The sequence below is a fragment of the Phyllobates terribilis genome, unplaced genomic scaffold (assembly GCF_046119375.1).
Source record: "Phyllobates terribilis strain yellow unplaced genomic scaffold, ASM4611937v1 Scaffold_4__5_contigs__length_816908805, whole genome shotgun sequence".
Classification (NCBI taxonomy): domain Eukaryota; kingdom Metazoa; phylum Chordata; class Amphibia; order Anura; family Dendrobatidae; genus Phyllobates; species Phyllobates terribilis.
The window spans coordinates 199,858,261-199,880,606 of record NW_027362764.1 but is presented as its reverse complement, the minus strand read 5'-3'; the positions used below and the strand labels follow the sequence as shown (position 1 = coordinate 199,880,606).

The following is a 22,346-nucleotide window of genomic DNA, read 5'->3' as shown; positions in this document are numbered from 1 at the left end:
ATCAAACTACATGAAAGAAGCAAACAGACAACTGATGGACACATGCTACTAAAAAAATGAACTCTAATCCTTCAGGACTATTACAAAGAACTAAACAAGTTGGTATCTTGTCTGCCTGACAAATTTATAACAGCTAATAACCTGATACCAGAGAGTACAAGAATAGGGACATTCTATAAACTTCGCAAAATCCACAAATTTTGAAATCCAGGAAGACCAATTATTTAACTAGTGGACACCCTTAGTGAGCAAGTTTCTCGAAGGGTAGAGGGTATTCTTAAACCACTGGTAAGGATTACACCCAGCTACAATCAGGACACGACGGACCTACTGAATAAACTAGCAGCAATTGGTCCTCTACCAGAAGGAACCATCCTGGCCACCATGAATGTGGAATCTCTGTACTCTAATATCCCACATCAGGATGGATTAAATGCCTGCAAAGTCTTCATGGAAAATACATGACTTGATGCTGATTATGTGGTGAAACTTACAAAATTCATCCTCACCCACAATTACTTTGAATTTCATAACAACATATATCTAGAGGAGACTAGTACAGCGATGGTAAGTAAAATGGCTCTACAATATGCAAATCTTTTCATGGCCAAGCTTGAAAGTGACTTTTTGTCCTCATGTCCCATCAGGCCTCTGGCCTACTACTGTTACATTGACGATATTTTAATCATCTGGACAAAGTCTGAGGAACAGATAAAGACGTTCCATGAACACGTTAATTAATTTCATCCCACCATCAACCTAACACTCAACTACTCTTGTACTGAAATTTATTTTTTGGACACCATCATTAAGTTACAGAACAATGAAATAGACTCATTTCTGTACCAGAAGTCAATCGATCATCCAACATACCTTAAATGGGACAGTTTTCATCCAAAACACATAAAAAACTCTATTGTCTACAGCCAAGCTATCAGATACAATCGGATATGTTCCAACCAGATGGATAGAGATTAGCACACCTTGGTGGCCCCATAAAAACCTTTTTGAATCAGGACTACCATCCAAGAACAATTGAAAACCAGATTACAAGAGCCACCAGAATATCAAGGCATCACCTCCTACATTACAAAACTAAAAAAGAAAGCAACCAATTGCCTCTACAATCCAAATCTTTAGGTGCTAAGGGGAGCTGCAAGGAAACTACAACCTTTACTACAAAAAGATGTCTAATTACAAACCATATTACCCGACCCCCCACTTCTGTGTTTTAGGCAGCCCCCAAATCTAAGAAAGAAGCATCCTCTTCAACAGCTACAGAAACCTTTCCCTGAAAAAATTTAAAACCTGTCCATTTATAATGACCCCGTGGACAAGATAAAGATCCTAAATTCACATTAGGACTACAAGATCCCAGGTATTTTCAGCTGCATCACATCAGATTTTGTGTTTTTCCATGCCTGATGAAGAAATCCTAGTAGTTTCGAAAGCTTGCAATTTGTTATTATCTTTTCAGTTAACTATTAAAAGGTATCAATCCCTGAGGACTCTCAAATTGTAATATTTTTCTATCTACTGGCTAACACAGTACAAAGACACATATTTTTCCTGTACCAGGGGAGTCATGCATTTCTCCCTCAAGCTGTTGCAGAGGAATTGAATTTTTCTTACATTTTTCCTCACTATTATGTTGATTGAATAAGCAGCAGTACTTTCTGCTTTAAATCCTAAACAACGTTTACATTACAGCTCTAAATGAGTATTAGGAGAGATTCCTTTTAGAGTTGGCCATCTTTAATATACCCCATGAAAACTGGATGACACAACTGCAAACATTTAGTTGTTGCAGTGTCCTAAGTCTAAACAGGAGTACATTGATGTGACGAATATTAAAGCAAACCATTATGTTTTATTAATTTATTATTACATGGGTGAATGACTTTCCCAGAGAACAGATTCTGGAAGAAAGACCAGAAACACTGCTCATAAAGTGTATGTCCTCGAGGAAAGGACCACAGTTCTGACTTAATATAGTCAAAAAAGTTAATCTATAAAATGATGATGGAAAACAACGATGTTGATGTAATAAGTAAATATTTTATTTTGCTCTACTAAGAAAAGGTCCAACGTTTCAACCAACAATGGTCTTTATCAAAGACATAATAGACATAAATCAGACTAGAACAAACAAGCCAGCAGAATTATCAATGGATATCATGTAGCCAAATGCATTGAGGTATGGTGAATGGAGACTTGTATTGTAGAGGAGCCGGGTATGAGGTAGATGGGGCTGTGTGCATTATCCTTTGATAATTCTACTGACTTGTTTTTTCTAATCTGATTTATGCCTATTATGTCCTTGAGAAAGACCGATGTTTGTTGAAACATTGAACCTTTTCTTGCCGGATCAAAAAACAACAATCACTTATTGCATCAAGATCTTCATTCTCCATCATCCTTTCAGTGCTGAGGTTTTTTTGCCTACATTTTCCCAGATAACAGTTGTATCCACCACAAAACTATGTAGTCACCCCATCTGTACTAACCATGTTATCCAAATCACAGCGCTAATCTGGTGCCTTAGAAAATGGCCTCTTATTACATAATATCTGTGGTATTGTCACAATTGACACAAGATACTATTTTTTTCTAATACTCAATGGGAAAGAGTGCACTTCTCCTAGAACTCTATTGAGCATTGGTGAAATCAAATTAATGGGACTAATTAATCCTAGCAATTATTCTTTGAAATAGAATATAAACCAAAGACAGCATAAAATTCTAACAGACCTCTTCATTACAGCATGCTTAAAAAATGAGCTGGCGAAAGTGTACACCAAGCTTATCTTTGCCCGTTTTTGTTTCTTTGACAGGTTTCTGCATATCAGGAGAACCTATCAAGTTGTGTCAGGCAGGGAACAATTGGAAGATGCCTCCTAGTGGACTCCGCCTCTCTTTGGCTAGACTTTATTCTTTTTCCTGGCTTGTTTTTCAAGCTATGTTTTCTCTTAAATGCTGCAGGTTTCCTTTAAATTTAAAGTGATGCATTTAGTACAAATCAATTACAAATGAACAAAAGACCAAGTATAATTTCTCAGTTTTTTGTCTTTGCTACGTTTCTTGCCTTAAGAGTCTTTTCAGTCTTTCAGAGATGCCCTTATTTGACACATGTATAACTTGTAAAATAAAGATATGTATTAGAGGAACAGAGAATGTGTGCACTTACAGTAATTAGGAATGTTAATTAGTCCAGAGCTGTCATTAGTAAAGTATTACACAGGCACACCAATTTCTATGCTCACTTGAGCCCAAATGAAACTTTGGAATTAATTTATAAATTTACAGCAAATTTCAATTAACTCTGACTACCTTTGCTTGCACCAATGCTATTAGATGTCAGATAATGTAATATACGGTAATGAGAATTACAAAACGAGAAGTCATATGGTCATACTTATCTTGTAACTATCATCTGTCCGTTTTCAATAAAACTCTGTTTTATCTTGTTTGCACTAGTAAAGGTCAAAGAATTCTAAATTTTGTTTAGCAACTATGACAGATCCAATTTTTTAATGTTATCTTAACAGATCCTATAAGCCTTTTTATAAGTGAATCAAGCTTCTCTCAGAATCCAGTACATGTGAAAATGTAACCGAAGGCCAGGGCTTCTCTGACAATGTGGACTTCACTAGTAGGTGAAGCTCAGGAGGCAGTCGTGACTTAATGATGATCTTTAACCAGATAGAGCATGATAAATTGACCACATGATGGAATAGTGACAGAGCTGAGTTAAACTTAGTTGGTATTTTTTAATTTCTCCTCTCCATTGTGAAGATATTAGCTGGCATAGTTTAGATTATAAATTATGTTATAGTTCAAATGGGTGTTACCAGAGTTTGATCTCTGGGGTTGTGTACTTCTTCTACTGCATGAGGTTGACCAATCATAAGCAGGCAGCATCATGCAGAAAAAGAAAAAAAAAAACGCCCTCCTCTACTCACTGATCTCTGCAGCCACAGTGTAGAGATACAGCAGAACTCAGTTATGTATAATTACAAACATTTCCAGATCTAATCTTACAGCAGTCAGTGTGGGGGGGAGGTGAGAGCTCAACACCGCACTGTGTGATGAGATCTGGGTGGTTTGTAATCATATATTTCTACTCCATAGTGCAGAGATCATTGAGGAGAAGAGGGCATATTTTTTTCTATACTGCTTGATGCTGCTTGCTTATGACTGAATAACCTCATGCAGAAAAAGAAATACATGCTCCCTTTGACAAATATCTGGTATCATTCTGTTGAACTATACCATAAATTGTAATCTAAACTTTACAAGCTAATATATCTGCAACAAAAAGGAGCTCTTAAAAAATAACTATGTTTTACTCAGGTCTGCAGCCACTATTCCATGATGCTGACAGTTCAACATGCTTAAACTGGTGAAATGTCATCTTTAAAAAGAGTTTTTTTCCACCACTTCTGAAATCAGCATAATTTAGACACAGACACCCTGATTCCAATGGCTAGTTAGTTACTGGACTGCATGCTGTTGTTTTGAGATAAAATCTCTGTTTTATCAGCAAGGGATTATCCCTGGAGGACTAGTAAACCTGATGCTATATAGTCCATCTTATTCAGGAGCGCTATGTGACTCCACCTCTAGCACTGACTGGCGACTTTCTGCCTATGCATAGCGTACATAGAAATTTGTCTTTCAGTGGTTTGGGTGGTGTTATATAGAGCTCAGCATTCAGAGAACTGATAGATTTGCAGCAGGTAAAACAGTGATTTTATTAAAAAAATACAACACGCAGTCCAGTAAATGATTCTTCGTGGCAATCATGGCCTGTGCCACTACATCATAATGCTCTCAGGTGGCATAGCCAAAACCAGGTGACAGATGCCCCTTAAGTGATCAATCATGTTCTGAATTTGCCTTTTTCTGTCCATCCCAATCTCTGGTTTAGCCATATAACTGACTTATTATGAGGATATTTTAATGGTCTTCTAGGTTTAGGTCTATTTTTAAAATAATATAACATTCACTACTACCAATAATAAGGCCCAGGCATCACCATGTGTGACAGAACTGTCACAGATGTTCTTTGGAGAAGGAGCTCAGCACCTAACTACACATCAGTTTCCTCATATGTTCTTATATATCGCTGCTTGGCATTTAGGCTCATTTCACACTTGCTTTTTGTAATTAAATTTTTTTGCTCCCTTTAGAGCTGGCAAGGATTGTTCAGCAATATGAAAGCAATGGACAATCCCTTTAAAGGTCTCACAGTGGCCGGAAGTAAACAGTGTTCAGTGGCAGAAGACTACTGCTCCATACACTATGTAGTGGCCATTCTCAGGTGCTCCAGTTTGTTTCCCATTCAAGAGCTGTAGTGATCACTGTGCACTTTTGGTGTACATAACACCAAATATAAACTGATTGCTGGACGTGTCAGGTGTTGGACCTTCATGAATTGGATACTGATGGCCTAGAGAGAGGCCTTTAATGTCAAAGTCATGGACAACTAGTTTGACGTTTTTTAATTAATTCTGGACTGCCCATAGACTATAAATCTCTGAGCAGTCCACAGTTACTTTGAAAAGATGTGTTAACATGTAAGCACAGAGTAAGCAACTTACACATGATTGCGAAGCTGTGAGGGTGGGGAGCCTGCTGTCAGACACAGCCAGACTCCTAACACAGAACGTAACCATGGCTTATTCCCGTGTTTATTTTCTCCATCTATTTATATACAGTTAGTGATGAGCGAGCATACTCGCAAGTACTCAGTACTCGCCCGAGCATTTCAGTACTCGAGATGCTCGGAGCTCGCTAAGTACTCACGAGATGCTCGGGCGGATGCTCGGGTCCCCTCCCTTCATGTTTGGCGCTCTTTAGAGCACCAATCAACATGCAGAGATTGCCTGACACTCATTGTAATGCCGCAGCCATGGTGGATGTGGCATTACAGTGATTGGATGGCTGCACAGCGTCATCAGGTCTTTATAAGACCTGGCACCACTGTGCTCGTTACAGTCGCTCTGGAATCAGGCAGAGTAGGGAGTGGTGCTGCTGCGTCAGGGAGAGATTTGCTTGTGTATTAGGTAGTGTAGGGAGAAAAACCGTACATTACACATATCTATTTTAACAAACAGTCCTTTTGAGGACTAACTAATCCATCTACAGAGATATCAGGCAGGCAGGGTATATAGGCAGTCAGGCAGTGTAAATAGCAGACTGCAGTGCACATAGCACAAGAGGCTCCATTCCAATTCTGCCATCTGCTGATGTTAGATATTTCTATACAAAGGCCCAGGTCTCAGGGGCCAGGAATACTTTTTTTGGATCTTAATCCTCATTATTTGCTTAAAAAGCAATCCAGAGATCATCATTTTTCTGCGCCATTTGCTTGTTGGCACTGTAGAATACAGCCAGGTCCTTTCCATATTACAGTGCTAGAAATCCAGCTATTTAAAACCGTGTTTTCTCCGTCACATGGATCACATATACGTTTTCAGAAAATACTGCCATTTTTGGCCTCCATTCCAATTATTTTTCACTGTGTCAGCGAAGTTTTTGACATTGGTTTGCTGTTCAAACTAGTTAACTACAGGCCAGGTATTTAAAACTCTGTTTTCTCCAACACACTGATCACATATATGTTGTCAGAAAATACTGCCATTTCAGGCCTCCATTCAAAATTTCTTTCAGTGTGTCAGTGAAGCAATTCACACCAGTTTGCTGTTCAAACTAGTTACCTACAGGCCAGGTATTTAAAACTCTGTTTTCTCCAACACACGGATCACATATAAGTTTGCTCCAAACTCAGTCATTTGTAGTGAGCGTGGAAGATACTGTCCTCCATTTAAAATGGGCAAGGCACATGGCAAGGGACGGGGAACTGGATGTGATGGCATTCCGCAACCTGATGGCGGCGGCCGTCCCTCGGTATTCGGTCCCCAGCCGCCACTATTTCTCCCGGTGTGCCGTCCCCGCATTACCCAAGCACGTGTCCCAAAAGGTTAGCCATGTTCTCAAAAACGCAGCTACCGGGAAAGTCCACCTAATCACGGACACGTGGACAAGTGCTTGTGGGCAGGGACGGTACATCTCGCTGACGGCACATTGAGTTTACATAGTGGAAGCCGGGACCCAGTTGGACCTTGGGAAGGAACACGTCCTCCCGATGCCAAGGATTGTGGGCCCTAGGACAATCAGGGTTGCCCCCACGGTCTACAGCTCCTTCACCTCATCCTCCTCAGCTGCCTCCTCCTCTTCAGCCTCCATCTCCGAAATGACCACATCAGTCACAAGCTGGAAGCACTGCAGCACTCCCTCGGCCAAGCGGCAACAGGCTGTGCTGAAGCTAATATGCTTAGGTGACAAACCGCTCAATGCTGAAAAGTTGTGGACAGCTCTGAAAGAGCAGGCAGATCTGTGGCTCACACCGCTGAACCTACAGCCAGGCATGGTGTTACAATGGCCGGAACCTGGCGTCGGCTCTGAGGCGAAGCGAGCTCACACATGTACCATGCCTGGCCCATGTTCTTAACCTCGTGGTTAAGCAATTTCTCAAATCCTACCTGGAGCTGCTGGATCTGCTTGTTAAAGTATGCCGCCTGTGTGCCCATTTTAGAAAGTCAACTACAGCTTCTGCCACCCTTGCCGTGTTTCAGCAGCGTTTGCAGCTTCCAGCTCACAGACTGGTGTGTGATGTTCCCACACGTTGGAACTCTACACTGCAGATTTTGGGAAGGATTTGTGAGCAGAAGAGGGCAGTTGTTGAGTCCCAGCATCAACAAGGCCATCGGTATTCAGTTCAGACTCCACACATAAGACCTCAGGAGTGGACATGGATGTCAGACATATGTACCATCCTCCAAAACTTTGACGACTCCACCAAGATGGTGAGCGGCGATGACGCCATAATTAGCATCACCATCCCGCTTCTCTGACTTCTGAAACGCTCTCTGCTCACAATCAAAGAGGATGCATTGGAGGCGGAGCACGCTGAGAGGGAGCAAGGAACCATACAGGGTGATTACACACAGCCCAGCCTCATGTTATCCCAATGTGGATTGGGTGACAATGAGGAAGAGGAGGAGGGGGAAGGACAGGAGCTAGTTTCATGCGCTATAAACGGTACTACCTGCACAACTGTCATACCGTCTGTTCAGCATGGATGGCCAGAGGACAGAGAGGAGGAGGAGAACATGGTCAGTCATCCACTTGGTGAGGACATGGAAGTCTTGCCTGTTAATAGTCTGGCACGTATGGCTGAGTTTATGTTACGCTGCCTTTCCCATGAACCTTGTGTTCTCAAAATTTTGGGTGACAGTCATTACTGGATGGTGACACTTCTAGACCCACAAAAATGGGGCTGTACCAGAAGGCCCTTGTTGTGGAACTATTCAAAAAATTCCCATCTGAAAACACTGGCGGCAGAGGGCACACTTCGTTGGACAACCAGGGAGTACAGGTGAGAGAGACACAACTTCAATCCAGCAGACGCAGAGGAACACTGTCAAAGTTCTGGGAGAGTTTTCTCAGCCCCTCCCATCGCACAAGCCTTGAGGTGCGGGGTACTCTCACAAGGAGTGCAAGGTTTGGGAAGATGCTGAGGGAGTACATTTCCGACCATACCAACGTCCTCCGTGATTCCTCTGTGCCTTATAAATATTGGGTATCCAAGCTGGATACGTGGAATGAACTGGCTTTCTATGCCTTGGAGGTCCTGGCCTGCCCTGCCGCCAGTATTTTATCCGAGCGGGATTTTAGTGCTGCTGGTGGAATTATAACTTATAAGCGCATCTGCCTGTCAACTGAAAATGCTGACAGGCTGACTCTTATAAAAATGAACAAGGGCTGGATTGGGCCAGACTTCTCAACACCACCGAATGATAGCAGCGTAACATAAACTCAAATCCAGTGTATTTTCTTGGGAGGTGTATTCCCATGCACCTTTTCACACCCAGACATGGGTATATGCTTCCTGATTTTGGCTATTTGCTCTTGCCCTCCTCCTTCTCCTCATCCTCCACCAACATATCACCAGGGTGACCGTGGTCCGTGATGTAACACCCACATAATTTTTTTAAAGGGTGTTTATGATGCCTGTAAAAAAAATTTTTTATACAGTATGTTCATGTATACCCCCCAGGGGTAAATGTTTGTCAGCCCATACACTTAGTATAAGAGGCCCGCTCCTTTCTAATGGGAACATTTTTTATGAGGCCCTCCTCCACGTCTCTTCCAAGGGGCATTGAAGTGCCTCCAAATTTTTGGCAACCCTTGCATTCACTGCATAGGCAAACACAATGGTAGACCTACTTCCTAATAATGGGAACATTGTTTTCAGGAGGCCCTCTGTCTAAGTCTCTTCAATGGGGTATTGGGGTGCATCCAAATTTTCAAAGTGGTATTGGGGTGCGTCCAAATTTTGGGCAGCCCTGGCACTCACTGCATACGCAATAACAGTATAGGAGACCCACTCTTTAGCAATGGGAACAATAAAACATAGCTGGCTGATGGCTCTCTAAGAATAGTGAGGGCCGGCTGCTGGTCCTTTAAGAATAGTAAAGGCCGTCTGATGGCCCTATAAAATAGGCTTTGAGACTTTCAGAGTTCCTCCATCATAAATGAAACACAATGTGTCTGATGATATCTCACACACCACATGGCCAGATAAGGTTGTAAAATGCTAAAATGACTTTTCCTGGTGAATGCATTCACGGTTGAAAGCAATGCAAAAGTGAAAAAATGCATCAAAAACGCCCATAGCCCAAGGTGTGGAGGAGCATTTTTGTTTTTGGTTATTTATTTTGCTTTATATACAAGTCATTACCCTGGAAAGGATGTTCCTGAACATATTTCCCAGGAAATATTTGTATGTTTTATTGTGAGTCTGTAAAAGTGGCATAATACCTCTGACAACGTTGTTGACAGAAGTGACCTGGGAGTCAGAAATGCTTCCAGGGGTCTTCCCCATGCTGTCCCCATGTCATTTGAGCACTGTTCCCATCGATTTGGGCAATTTTTAGGCCCTCTGCAGACTGCCGGGGGGAGCCGCCTGAAAAATGCTCGAGTTTCCCATAGACTTACAATGGGCTCGTTGCTTGGGTCGAGCACCCGAGTTTTCCAATGTGCTCGACCCGAGTATCAAGCACCCGAGCATTTTAGTGCTCGCTCATCACTAATACACAGCACTAAAAAGTGCTTGTGTTGTCAGATTAGAAAGCACTAAAGGGTTTGCTTTTCCAAACCCAGTGGTCCCATGATCACTAGGTGTATGGAGGACACAGGAGCTCCTGGGTCCTAGGAGACCCAGTATGCTCTGCTATGAAGGCAGAAGGCTGAAATTAACAATAAAAAATATTGTATTAGTAGGTTTAAATCCCCCCCAAAGTTCTTTTAAGACCCAAGCATTGTGAAAAAAGAAGCAAAAATTATTTGAATACCTGAACGAGAATTTTTTTTAGAGCCATTAAAAGAGCATGTACAATTAAACCCCAAAATGTGCCTGGTCAGGAACAGGGAAGTGGGAGGAGGGAAATGACCCGGTCCTGAACTGGTTAAAGACTGCACTTGATTGAAAAAAGTCTACAGTTTGCTTTCAAATTTCAGATTACAGAAAAAAACAAATCACAGCCAGTATCTCCTTCTCAAGTTCTAGGATGTCACATAATTTGCCCGTGTAATTCCTACTTGTTCACAATAAGAAGAAATACAGAACAACTCCTTTTCTAAAACTGTTCTTTATAAGATCTTACTTGCAAACTGGAGAACTTTATAACCACCAATTGTACATTCTCAAGACTCAGTCACCCAGTGCATTTCATCCTAAAGTACTGCTGTATTTTTTGGATTGATCCTATATTCAGTTTAGAGTGGCCCACCAGAAAGTGAAAGAATCATTTCTTACATGGTATCAAGACCTAGCCACAAAAGCCTCATCTAAAGCTGAAAACTGTATTAAATCTACTCTAAAAATTCATTATTTTTTCCAGCCATTTTTTATCGTTTTATTGCCAACCCATGTATCTTCATGGAAACAGTCAATAAACAAATCATGTGTAGTTGGATCTTGCAGTCATCTAAGCTAAATTTACAATGGCTGATAACTATGATCAGATTCTAGTGTTAAAGACCCATTGTTCACAATAATTGTGTAATGTGAATAGGTTGAGCAACTGAACGATGAGTCCAAAAACACCTGTTCCTTATGCATGAAATGAGTTAGGAGAATGAAAAAATTCTCCATCGACTTTCAAAAATTATGTAATACAAATGGAGATTGTTCACTCATTTATCAATTTCACTATCAAAAAAGAGGAGTGGAAATACAAATCCAAAATATGGTTGAGCTACTTCAGTAGAAGTTGGAGCATTGGAAAAAATACATATTTGTGATCCTTACAGATGAAAAAATATATTTGAGTGGAACTGAATTCTTCTCAAATATTACAAAAATTTGTATTTGCCAAAATTCAGATTTTTTTGTTATTTGCTTCTGCTCAAATTCAGCAGAATGATGGCTTGCTGACCATCATTTTGCTAAACCGTTAAGAGCTGTTAAAAAGGTTTAAATAAAAAAAATACTTGTACTCATCTTACTGCTCATTTCTCCAGCCTGTCTGCCTCTCACCATTACCAGTCTGCTCCTCGGTGCATTTTCTTTTCACTCCCAGGAGAGCTGAACTCCCACTTAAACCTGTAAGATCAAGGAGCATGTTGTGATGTTATGACATCTTGACTTTATGCGTGCTTGTGCAGAGACATCCTGGCCCTTATCAGAGCTGGAAGTTCCGGCCTATCAAGAAGAATGCTGGGTATTCAGCTTTCGACAACGGTGATAAGATGCACAAACAGGTGATGGTGAGGAGCAGAGGGTTCGGAGAGGAGAGCGGTAAGGTGAGTGTAAGTATTTTTTCATTTTTTATTCTTTGGCGTCTAGAAAGACCCAGGGGCATAAAAAGGTGCATTCAATTCATGGTGAATAACTTAGCTGCAAATCAAAGTTCCCAGATCCTCAGATCTACTCATTTCTAGTAGTTGTCGAAAATGTATTTGCTTCATTAATTGTTATTTGTACAGTATCAACAGAAATGTTTGTACAAGACTTTATGAATTCCTGTATTCAAAATAAAGAGTATCACTTCTGTGATTTGAACATTGAACACCCCAACTGTTAGGGGTTGGACAGTTGCTGGACCTGAAATTGGGTCAGAATCATATGTGGCCTCCCATTCTGGTCCAGCCAGGGCAGGTGCTGCTTAGTATTGCTGTCAGTCCCAACACCTAGCCAGTGCACAAGAAGTACAGGCTATCTCTTGGGTCCTTGTTCCAAGTAGTGTTAAGCATAGGTTGCGGAGGGGAACAAGGGCTGCTACAGCCTAAGTCCAGGATGCACTGTACTGAGCATGCCCGTGACATGGCGGACCGTGATTGGTGCTTTGGTGTCAGCTGATCCGGTGACATGGTACCGCCTGATTGGCCGCAGGTGACGTCATCAGTAGTGCGACCAATAATGCGACAGTGGGCAGGGCTTAGTCTTTAAATAGGCCGCCCACAAGCATGGCGGCGCGCTCTGATCTTTGAGCTAAGGTTGTGTTCATGTGTGGACGCTTGTCTGTTTGAGCTCCACTTGCTCTCTTGCTGCTCTAGCTTCGGACAGGCAGGTTTAGCTGGGGATAGGCAGTCTTAGCTGCAGGGAGGCAGGTAGTTCCGTTTGACAGTCTGGCTCCGACAAGGGGGTCGCTATACACGCCGAGCAGACTGCGGACTCCGAATTCCTGGCACCGCCTGTTAGCGACGTGGAGAGTTACTCCGCAGTCCGGTCGCACACCGGCTGGGAGCACGTATACGCCGGCGTGAGTCACACACACTTCTTAGCATCTGCTTCGTAGCCTCTGTGCAGTTAACAGGGCTATGGCTACGTTATTTGTCGCACATCTCTCCTGCAGTTAGCGGAGATAGTGCAAATCCCTATTCCCGTCTCGGTGTGCAGTAACACTGGAGGGATTTATATATTAGTTGGTTGATTTACCTTCTTACGCGGAAGGTGTTCGGCCTCAGTCTTCTAGGATGCATCGCGGATCCCGGGTTCGGTTGCTTTCCATTATTAATAAAGTTGTTTGCAACCGTTCCCTTAACACCTACACTTCAAATTATCTGTCTGCATGAACACAGTGCACGATGTCTGATGTTACGGTGTAATGATCACTATTCAACCATTGTATTCACTAATCCCATCTTGTATAGACACTTGTCTGACATTGTTTGCTAGCCATGAGATAAGTTTGCTTTGTTCATTGTTTAAAAGATTTTCTGCTCACATACACCATCTGAAATTGAATATTGGAATAAATCACATTCTTTGAATATTCATTATTTTTAGCCATTTTATTTCTTATCTTTCCATTTCCCACCCCTATGTCTTCATGCTAACAGATAAACAAATCCTGTGTAGTCTGATCTTTCAGTCACCTACTTCTTGGTAACCTTCAAATTTGACCTTAGCATATAAAGTGAGGAAGATGGAAGGAAGTATGACAATCAGGCTACACAGGCCTTATTTATTACCAGGAATAGGTCTCCATGAAAGCTGTAGAAGCAGAATGAGAGGAAAATTTTAACAACTACTTGAAGTTTTCAGCATTTACTGTATGAATATGGATGCGCTGGGACAATAAACATAATTTGGTTGCAAAGCTGAACAAAACCTTAAAATTAATGGGGTATTCAAAAAATAGACATTTATTGCTAAATTGGAGAAAACTTTTCTCTCTTTACCCCTCTCAAGGGGGGAAGTTAATCCCAGCATACTGCACTACTACATAAAGGGATCATATCAGGGTAAAGTGATGACAAGGTGCAATAAAATTCAGGTATTAGAGGGAATCAGCAGGATTTGACACTATAAACTATTTATATGCGTATGCAGCTCTTTGAAAGACATGTCCAGTAATACCTTGCCATGGCCAATTTGTTCCTCTGTTAATGCGAAATCAGCTTTTGAATTGATATGAAAATGAGTCTGAAGGACTATGAAAGATTTGAAGCCTATGTCATCCCAGCTCTATTCTCCATTCAGTGCCACCACCTCCTACTTGACTGTCAGCCTCTATGCTATGTGTGACTTCAGGCAAATGAGCCATCAGACAGGCAGGAGGAGGCAGTGTTTGATGGGGAATAGAGCTGGTGTGACATAGGTTTCAAATCTTCCAAAGTCCTTCAGCTTCATTTGCATATCATTTCAGAAGCTGATTTGGGAGAAACAGACTGGCCATGTAAAAGTATTGCTGGACTTGTCTTTCAAAGAGTTACATGCTCATTAGTGTTGAGCGAGTATGTTCTGTCCGAGTACACTCGGGCCGAGCTCCAAGTATTTATAGCTGCTCGGTGATAAGGTTAAATCGCTCCCCGTGTGCATGATTTGCAACTGTTTGACAGCTTTATTACATGTGTGGAATGTGTAAAAAATAGACATTCCTCCCATGTAATAAAGCTGTCAAACAGGTGCAAATCATGCACACGGGGAGCGATTTAACCTTATCACCGAGCAGCTATAAATACTCTGTGCTCGGCCCGATCATACTCGGCGAAAGGGTTAATAGAACATACTCGTTCAACACTAATGCTCATATAATTTGAGGTGTGAAATCTTACTGACAGATTCCTTTTAAACATATAAAATAAAACATCCATTGATAATATGTTTTGGGTCAATAAATAGATCAGAACAGATGTATTCAAAATTAGAGGTACTGTGTAATATTTTATTCTGGATTTTCCATGGCTAAGTAAAAAGCAGCAGAATAAAACTACCATAAAACACGATTACAAAAAAACATTGATGCAGCCTACAACAATTTCTATTACAATTCTGTATAGCTTACAATAAAACACAGTTGTGAATATGTTTCCTATAGCTATAGAGATATGTATACAAGAGGAAACGCTCTTAATCTTCCTTTATGCTGTGTTCATTTAGTATTTCCATTGTGGCATCTTTATTCAGGAGGAGTTCCTGACTGTGCATGGTGTCACTTGAAGACTAGAGTTCATTGCATCCTACCATTATTAAAAAGACAAGGTGGTTGAAGAAATGAACCAAAGCCTCAGTCCTAATTCTATTCTGTCAAATGAGAAAGCACATCCAGCAATTTGCATGCTAAGAACCATTCTCTTTTCTCCACACAATCTAGACAAGGTAAGGAACTGTTATTGCATTCTTCATGCCAATTAGATGCATATCACAGATGAAAGAACAGATTCTGTCATAAGACTTCATAGACTCTATGACATTTTGTGTTACATTACAAGAATGTCTACTATTACTTTTTCATCACATTTTCTTAAACCACTGAATATAAAATAATATAACAGTATATAATATTCTCACTCTATTATTTATTTATCTGTCAATCCATTTACAGCTTTCAAAGGTAATGAAATATTACATGGTGACTATTCAAATGACTGGTCAGCCAAGAAATACATGGTCAAACCATTGCTTGATTGAAGCTTATATTACAGTACTCTGCTTTTCTCGGCTCTAGCACATAAAAGAAGGTCCCAAGAAAGATATCCCCTCAGTATGTTCTTCTAAATAGACAGGAGACAATTGATTCTAAATGAATCAACTGTCTTGTAAATTTCTCAAAGAAATTTGGATTTGGACCAAAACAAAAATTTGGGGGATCTGATTTATGATTCCTTCAAACAAGAAAATAATTAAAATAAAAAGTCTTCTATATTCATCTTTAGTCACCTGTTCTTACTCTGTCACACCTCCAATTTCTCATTGTTGGTCTTCTGTTCTTCATCCATTCTGGTATGTGAGGTCAATCTGAGACCTGTAATTGGCCTTCCAGGGTAGCATGGGGTTGAGCCCAAGTTATTACATGCATGTGACCACTTGTGGCCATTCACAGATCTAAAATTGACCTCACTCAACGAAATGGAGAAAGAACAGGAGGCCTAAAGAGCAGAGGACCAGCGTAGAGGACCTGGGAGTTATGGCAGCATCAGTGGCATAAGAACAGGTGAGGAAAGGTGAGTATAAAGGTTTTTATTATTTTTCGCTCTTCCTCAGGTGATTGGGGAAATTTCAATTTGGCCAGAATTTGTTCAGACCAAATCCAATCTGCTGGACGTATTCACACATATTTGCCTGATTCAAGAGTTGCACTTATCTCTATTCCTACAGCATATGAGCTGGCATTATCACAGTCAACTGATGAACACAGATCCTTTTTAGGTTTACATTTTAATCAATATCCTTTTCTTTTTTTTTTTGTACGGTTGGAGGTTACACTCAAGATTGTTTCCTTTTTCAATATAAACAGTTCTGTAATAACAGCGAGAATAAAGGTAATTGTGCCAATAGAAGTGATAGCAGCTGTGACCTGCATTATAAATTACCCTATTAGTTTATATCCCCTGTTAACTTCAACGCTATTGTGAAAGAATCTGAAATAAAACAAGCGAATAACCAAGAGAGAACATTCCTAAGAATAAATTCAACTCAGGTTTCCCGATCATAAACATATATTAAAAAAGAAGAGAAAAATCTAAACCGAGCAATTTGTTAGTTGTGCATACTGAGAACATTGTGACGTAAATGCTGAAATATTCTGTGTGCTTTCTGTGAACGCAGATTGAACAGTTGTTTCCGCCTACTCAACACAGTGTGTAAACGGACTTGAAAAACATATCCCCAAAAGATCACACACAGAACACAACAATGCATGAATCAATCAGAGCTCCGAGCTCCTCTGTTCTTCCATTTTATATGGAACAGTTCTATCATAATAGATCTCCCATACACATGCTTTTAATATTTCGCTCTTTAATTGCATACAGCTGTGCCTCAAACACTCTTAGAAAACAGTTTTAGTACAGCCCTGGAATCAAGTTTTGGATAAATATCAACCGTTTCGACTTGTATAAATTTCCTCCATTAAAGGCATTTTCAAAACAACACATTAAAAGGAATTCTGAACTTTTTCTAAAAAAAAAAGGAGGGGAGGGGGGAGTTGACTTCCTGGAAGCTTCAGAACTGGCATGTTCGTGACTGAATGAACTGTTCTTGCCAAACGTACTCATAAAGACGAAAAGTACTGTGTGAAATCATATCTCTGTAAAGCCAACTGTGTTCAGGCCATTTCCAACGTGACCTGAAATGAACCTATGCGTTTCCCTCTCTCTCCCTTATCTGCCTTAAAAGCAAGTAGAGCCAAATAACTCCCCACTTACTATGACTCCGGTCCTGTTTACTCCTACAAAGTAGGATACTGTACTTTCCAAAGACTATTTTGCAATTGATTTTTCACTAACACATGTACCCAGTTACATCGCGTCTGGGATAACTGGAAAGACAAACTTCTGTATGACGACACTGGATCCTCGTAAGACCTGTCAATGATATCCTGTCTATGATAAAAGGATAATACTGAGCAAAAAATAAAAAATAAAATGCACGATTAGCTGAAAATGTACGAACTGTCATGTTTAATAATACTGATCAAGTGCAGGTTGGATTTATCTCGAGGGTTACAAAAAAATCAAAGGGCATTATAATAGCACTATAACAAAAAAGCTAATATTTTTCTACATTAGATTTACAATTTAAGGTGTAATTAGCAAAATATGATGATCTGATCCAATTTATGCACACAGGGTTAGGCGGCACAATTTATAGAAATATTTACAGCATGCTTCTGTAGATATAGAATTATTACAACAAGATTATCATGCCTTTGGCACCTGCCCAGGCTGCAGATGGTAGAAACTGTGGCCTGAAACCAGTGTGTGGCTGAAGAATTACTCCTTACACCTGACTATTACTTCACACCAGACACCAAACACAGGCTGTACACCACCAGCAAGGAAAGCTAGATCAACCTCCTCCTCATTTTGGAATTCTTTCGACAAGGCTTTCTGTATGTCCAGATGGCCAAATGTGGAAAATGCAGTAAACCTACTAAGAAGGGATGGGTCTGGAAAATCTGTACTCGGTCAGCACGAGTAGGGGGCATAGGCAGCGCAGGGATTTTAAATTGGTGCAGACTTTTACAGGACAATGTAAAGAAAAGGAATGTTAATGCTATTTCTATAGAGAATTTTCATAAATCAGTCATCACAATTAATACAAAGTGTACATTCTTTAATAGGAAGTACAGTATGGGCAATTTTTCAGGAAAAAATGAATATTTTAAAAGACCATTGGGAAAATGAAAAGCCGGATATCACTATTATCTCCAAAAAGCCTTTAAAGTTGATGCAGTTTCTTAGTGAGACTGCTTCATTCAGGTCATTGACAATTACTGAACCTAATTTCTCTCCACATGATTAGCCTGCTCACGATTCTCTTGGGTTGCTATCTACCTTCATTAGCAGAAGAGAATCATTTACAAATTCCAGAAACCAGATGGAAAGATCAATATTCATATGAGAGAGTCTAGCTCTATTTTTATATCATTATTAAAGTGTATACTAATGAATGTGAGGTTTTGCATACTTAATATATGCAGTATATATTGGCTCCCTTTACTCAAGTAAACCCTGCACTATTTAAATCAGTTTACGTAAGTAAGTGTGGAATGGGATACAAAACTATGAAAAAAAATTAGAATAAACTTGGATTTAGAATTAGCCAGACATGTGACCGGAAAAGGGTTAAACTCTAGATATTCAGAGGAGTAAACATCTAATACGTGTGGTGTCACTCAATGGATATATATAAAAAAGGCTGAGACATTCCTGAAATATTTTCTTGAACAATTTAATGCACATCTCGAACCTAAAGCAACAATTGTGTCATTCATTCCCTCATTCTTTCATTCATTTGCTTTACTGATAAAGTCTCTCCTTCATGACTTATTATAGACAGTCATAACCAGACAGGATTTGTCTTGTAGATGGCTGATCAGGCCCCTTTAACGTCGGTAGAAGAATTTTTATGACGGTTACATGATGTTCCCCTATTTGTGTATATACTATCTAACATCTATAAATTATATGCTTAACATGGAAACAGAATTGGGTTATAATGCTATCCAGCTCTTAATGGCCATCATTAATAATTCACATGGATAAAGCAGTGTATCTTTTGAAATATCAATCATCATGGATAAATGCCGGCCAACGCCTCGTTCTGTTTCCTGAAATGCTTGGCCATCTCTTGCTGAATTAATAATGATAATTCTTCAAAATTAGCAATTTGCCCATTCGATAGTAAAGTATATAGTTGTCTATCAAGAAGACATTTTGCAGAAAGTATTCAAGTGCCAGTTCAGTCTAGGACTTCACTAGTGACATATCTCAGACACTACAAAGTAGCCATGCTATGGAGTAAGACAAAGTTTATGGAAACCTATTTGATTCTTCCACTACAAATCGAGGCCATGTCACCATTTATTTCTAACCTAAGTGTGCTCTAGCCTATAAAATGCCCCCCACCCTGGGCCCCTGCAGCTTCACTTCAAGTGCACTTTGCCCACTTTGTTCCATTTTCTCAGCTTTAACAGTTGCACATTTTTCAATTTGTGGTGCGCGTGGCACGAAACATCTGTAAACCCAACTGGACGGTAATAGTGGCAATAATTAATTAATGAGTATTGTGTCTGGCCAAGCAATTATAACTCATCCAAGCATGTCACACTATAGAAATGTAGGTTAGCTTAGTGCACAGCTATGAATAGAACTAAAATCCAATGACTTGGGGTTCTCTCGTACCATCCTCGCCCCAACCCAGGAACTGAAAGCATGTTATAGTAATGAGATCCAGATGCCACATGTCTGTTGTGACTAACGCTGTTTCAGACACAAGTACGACACATTGTGTCTTTAACCGTGATCACACACACTTTATTTTTCAGCTATTTTTATAGGCTGCTTAAACAAAAAATGATATACCTATTCTGCATCGATATACATGTGGTATGCATTGATAGAATCCCCCTGCTTGTCGAAATTCCTCTTGCACACAGCATGCTCTTAACAACAGCCCAGAGAATAAAGATAACTCAGTCATTTATGTATAATTGCTCTTTTAGTCATTTCTACCACCGACAATGCACGCTGTCTCTATTACCGAGACAAAGAAGCCTATCAGCTACCTTCAAAAGGGCTTAAATGGTGCGGCTGACTCTAAAATTGACCTTGACATTGCAAACAATGGAAAAGGAAATATCCCCCTTAAGGATCTAGTGGGTAAAGTTCTGTCTGCAATGCTATACATGACAATATACAGGAGTATGTTTGGTAGAATACCTGACTAAGCACTTTTAGTGAAATGCACTGTAGCTGACGCTGAGCATTTATCTGTCTGATTCTTAGCAAATGCATATACATCACTATTTATATCATGTCCCTCTTGACCTCTGACATTGGAAAGGATGGAGCACAAGTCCCAGATCAACCCTATGTACTAATTGCCTATATCTAAACAGTTAAAGTGCTGCATTCACCTCCGGGTTGTGTGTTTGCCGCTCAGTTAGAAAATCCCAAAACTTGCAAAACAACAAATCTGATTGTTTTTGGCTGTTTTAGCCGTGTGCATTTTCCGCTTAAAGTTGATCAGCATAGAAATCCCCTGCAGCTGGATAATGCTTTCATCTGCCCAGATTGTACAGATCTCACTAAAGTGCCATTGAGACTGTATTTACATCCAAGAGTATACATTTTATTGTCCAAGCCAATCTGCATCCTATGTCAGGAGAATTACACGCTGCAGGTAAGACAGACCTCTATGCTAATAGAAGACAAATAAAATCCTTGTGGCAGACAACAAAGGATTAAATAGTAATAATAATAATAATAATAATAATAATAATAATAAAAGAGTTATACTGTAGAAATAGGAAGAGAAAAAGAAGGTTTGGGGGATGGGGGAACAATCCACATTGCTTGACCTTCCTGCTTTTCTCGTGTCCCTGTTTGGACTGCTCTGTGTGATACCCAACTGAAATAAGGCAAACTGCCATTCATAGCGGTCACCTATCCATCATCCACTGAGTGCATAATCACATAATATGGGCACCACTGGAGATTCTCTGCGGCGCTCTCTCATACCTTGGTTTGGAGATAATGAGGATAGTAGTAAGTGTACTGAGGGTACATTGGTTGCTGTTCCAAACGTTTGCCCATGTAGCTGGAATCGTTATATCTGATGCAGAAAACTCGTTGACAGGGAGTAATGCCCCAGGCCCTTCTTCCTTCTCCGAAACCACTATTCCTGACAGCAATGATGTTGTTTTTAGGAGTTCTCAGCCTCAATATATATATATATGATTATTATTTCTTTTACCAATCGCTAATCCCAATACGACAAAGGAAACATCAAGGCTTGAAAATCTAGATTTGTAAAATCACACAAGGCGCCGCTTGTCCTTTTCTCTCCCCTGTTGATATCCCTCTGTTAATATCTCCTTATTCCTAAAAGAAGCTTGTCTGTAGTATAAATCCAGAATGTGCTGGAGGTAAAGTCCTGTGACAGTGGCCAGGAAAGCTGTATGCTGAAACTCAGAATTCCTTGCTGTTCTCCTTTCTTACTCTCAGTCTCTCAGAATTGTCTCTCTCCTCCCCTTAATAGGTAAAAAAAAAGAAAGGAAGGAAGAAAGAAAGAAAGAAAAAAAAAAACCCTTCCAGCCTAGTTGCTGCTGTCTCCCTCTCGGAGTGACATGGTGTTTAGGGCTTGTCTTGTCTTTCATTCAAACCCCCTCCTTCCAGCCTGTGGGTGGAACAACAGTCAGCCTGTCCCTCGAGAGGCAGACGCAGTCCAGAAGGCTGCAGTGTTTCCTCTAAGAAGAAATCGCCTGCCTCAGCTCTGCTGCAAGCAAACTACAGCTTCCCTCTACTGGCTAGCTGGGAGCAGCCTTCGCATGTCTTACTCTACCATGTCAAAGCGCGCTTGATGCTAGCAACCGGAGGATGACAGCGAGCATTGATCTCACAAGAAACTGTTTACTAAACACTTTACGCACATAAGTTAGTGCTGCCGGATTCTTCCCGATGATATAAATATGAATGAAATGCAATTGACCGGCTAGGAAACGACAGTGTTCATCTCAGGTCATAGAAAAGGAATAGATTTATAGAGACGAACTAAAAAGAAGGAAGAAAAGGAATGAATAGAAGGAATGAATGCTATTACTAATGGGTGAAACATATAAGAGAGATACTGTATAATGTTTTATCGGAGCTTAGATATGAAATAGAGCTTTTATATAGTTTAGGGCTCGTAAAGACGACCATAGCTCCGTCTGATTGTGATCCATCAAAACATCGGACCAATATTATTTAATGGCCAGTGGAAGAAAATCGCAGCATGCACGATTAGCCTCCAATAATCAGATTGCACTTGGCCATTCAAGTCT

The 22,346-nt window shown here is 40.4% G+C and overlaps 1 protein-coding gene across 3 annotated transcripts in view; it reads right to left on the bottom strand.

Moving 5' to 3' along the window:
* RBMS3 (RNA binding motif single stranded interacting protein 3) overlaps positions 1-21,799 on the bottom strand; it is a 1,113,194-nt gene extending 1,091,395 nt beyond the window's left edge. The window contains exon 1 of one of the 3 annotated variants that reach the window (XM_073678026.1): positions 21,043-21,799. In XM_073678026.1, coding sequence (XP_073534127.1) covers positions 21,043-21,117 — 75 coding nt within the window. In that variant the 5' untranslated portion in view covers positions 21,118-21,799. The remainder of the gene's footprint in view (positions 1-21,042) is intronic. The other 2 variants (XM_073678027.1, XM_073678028.1) reach the window with 2 other exon arrangements.
* Positions 21,800-22,346: the final 547 nt, after the last annotated feature.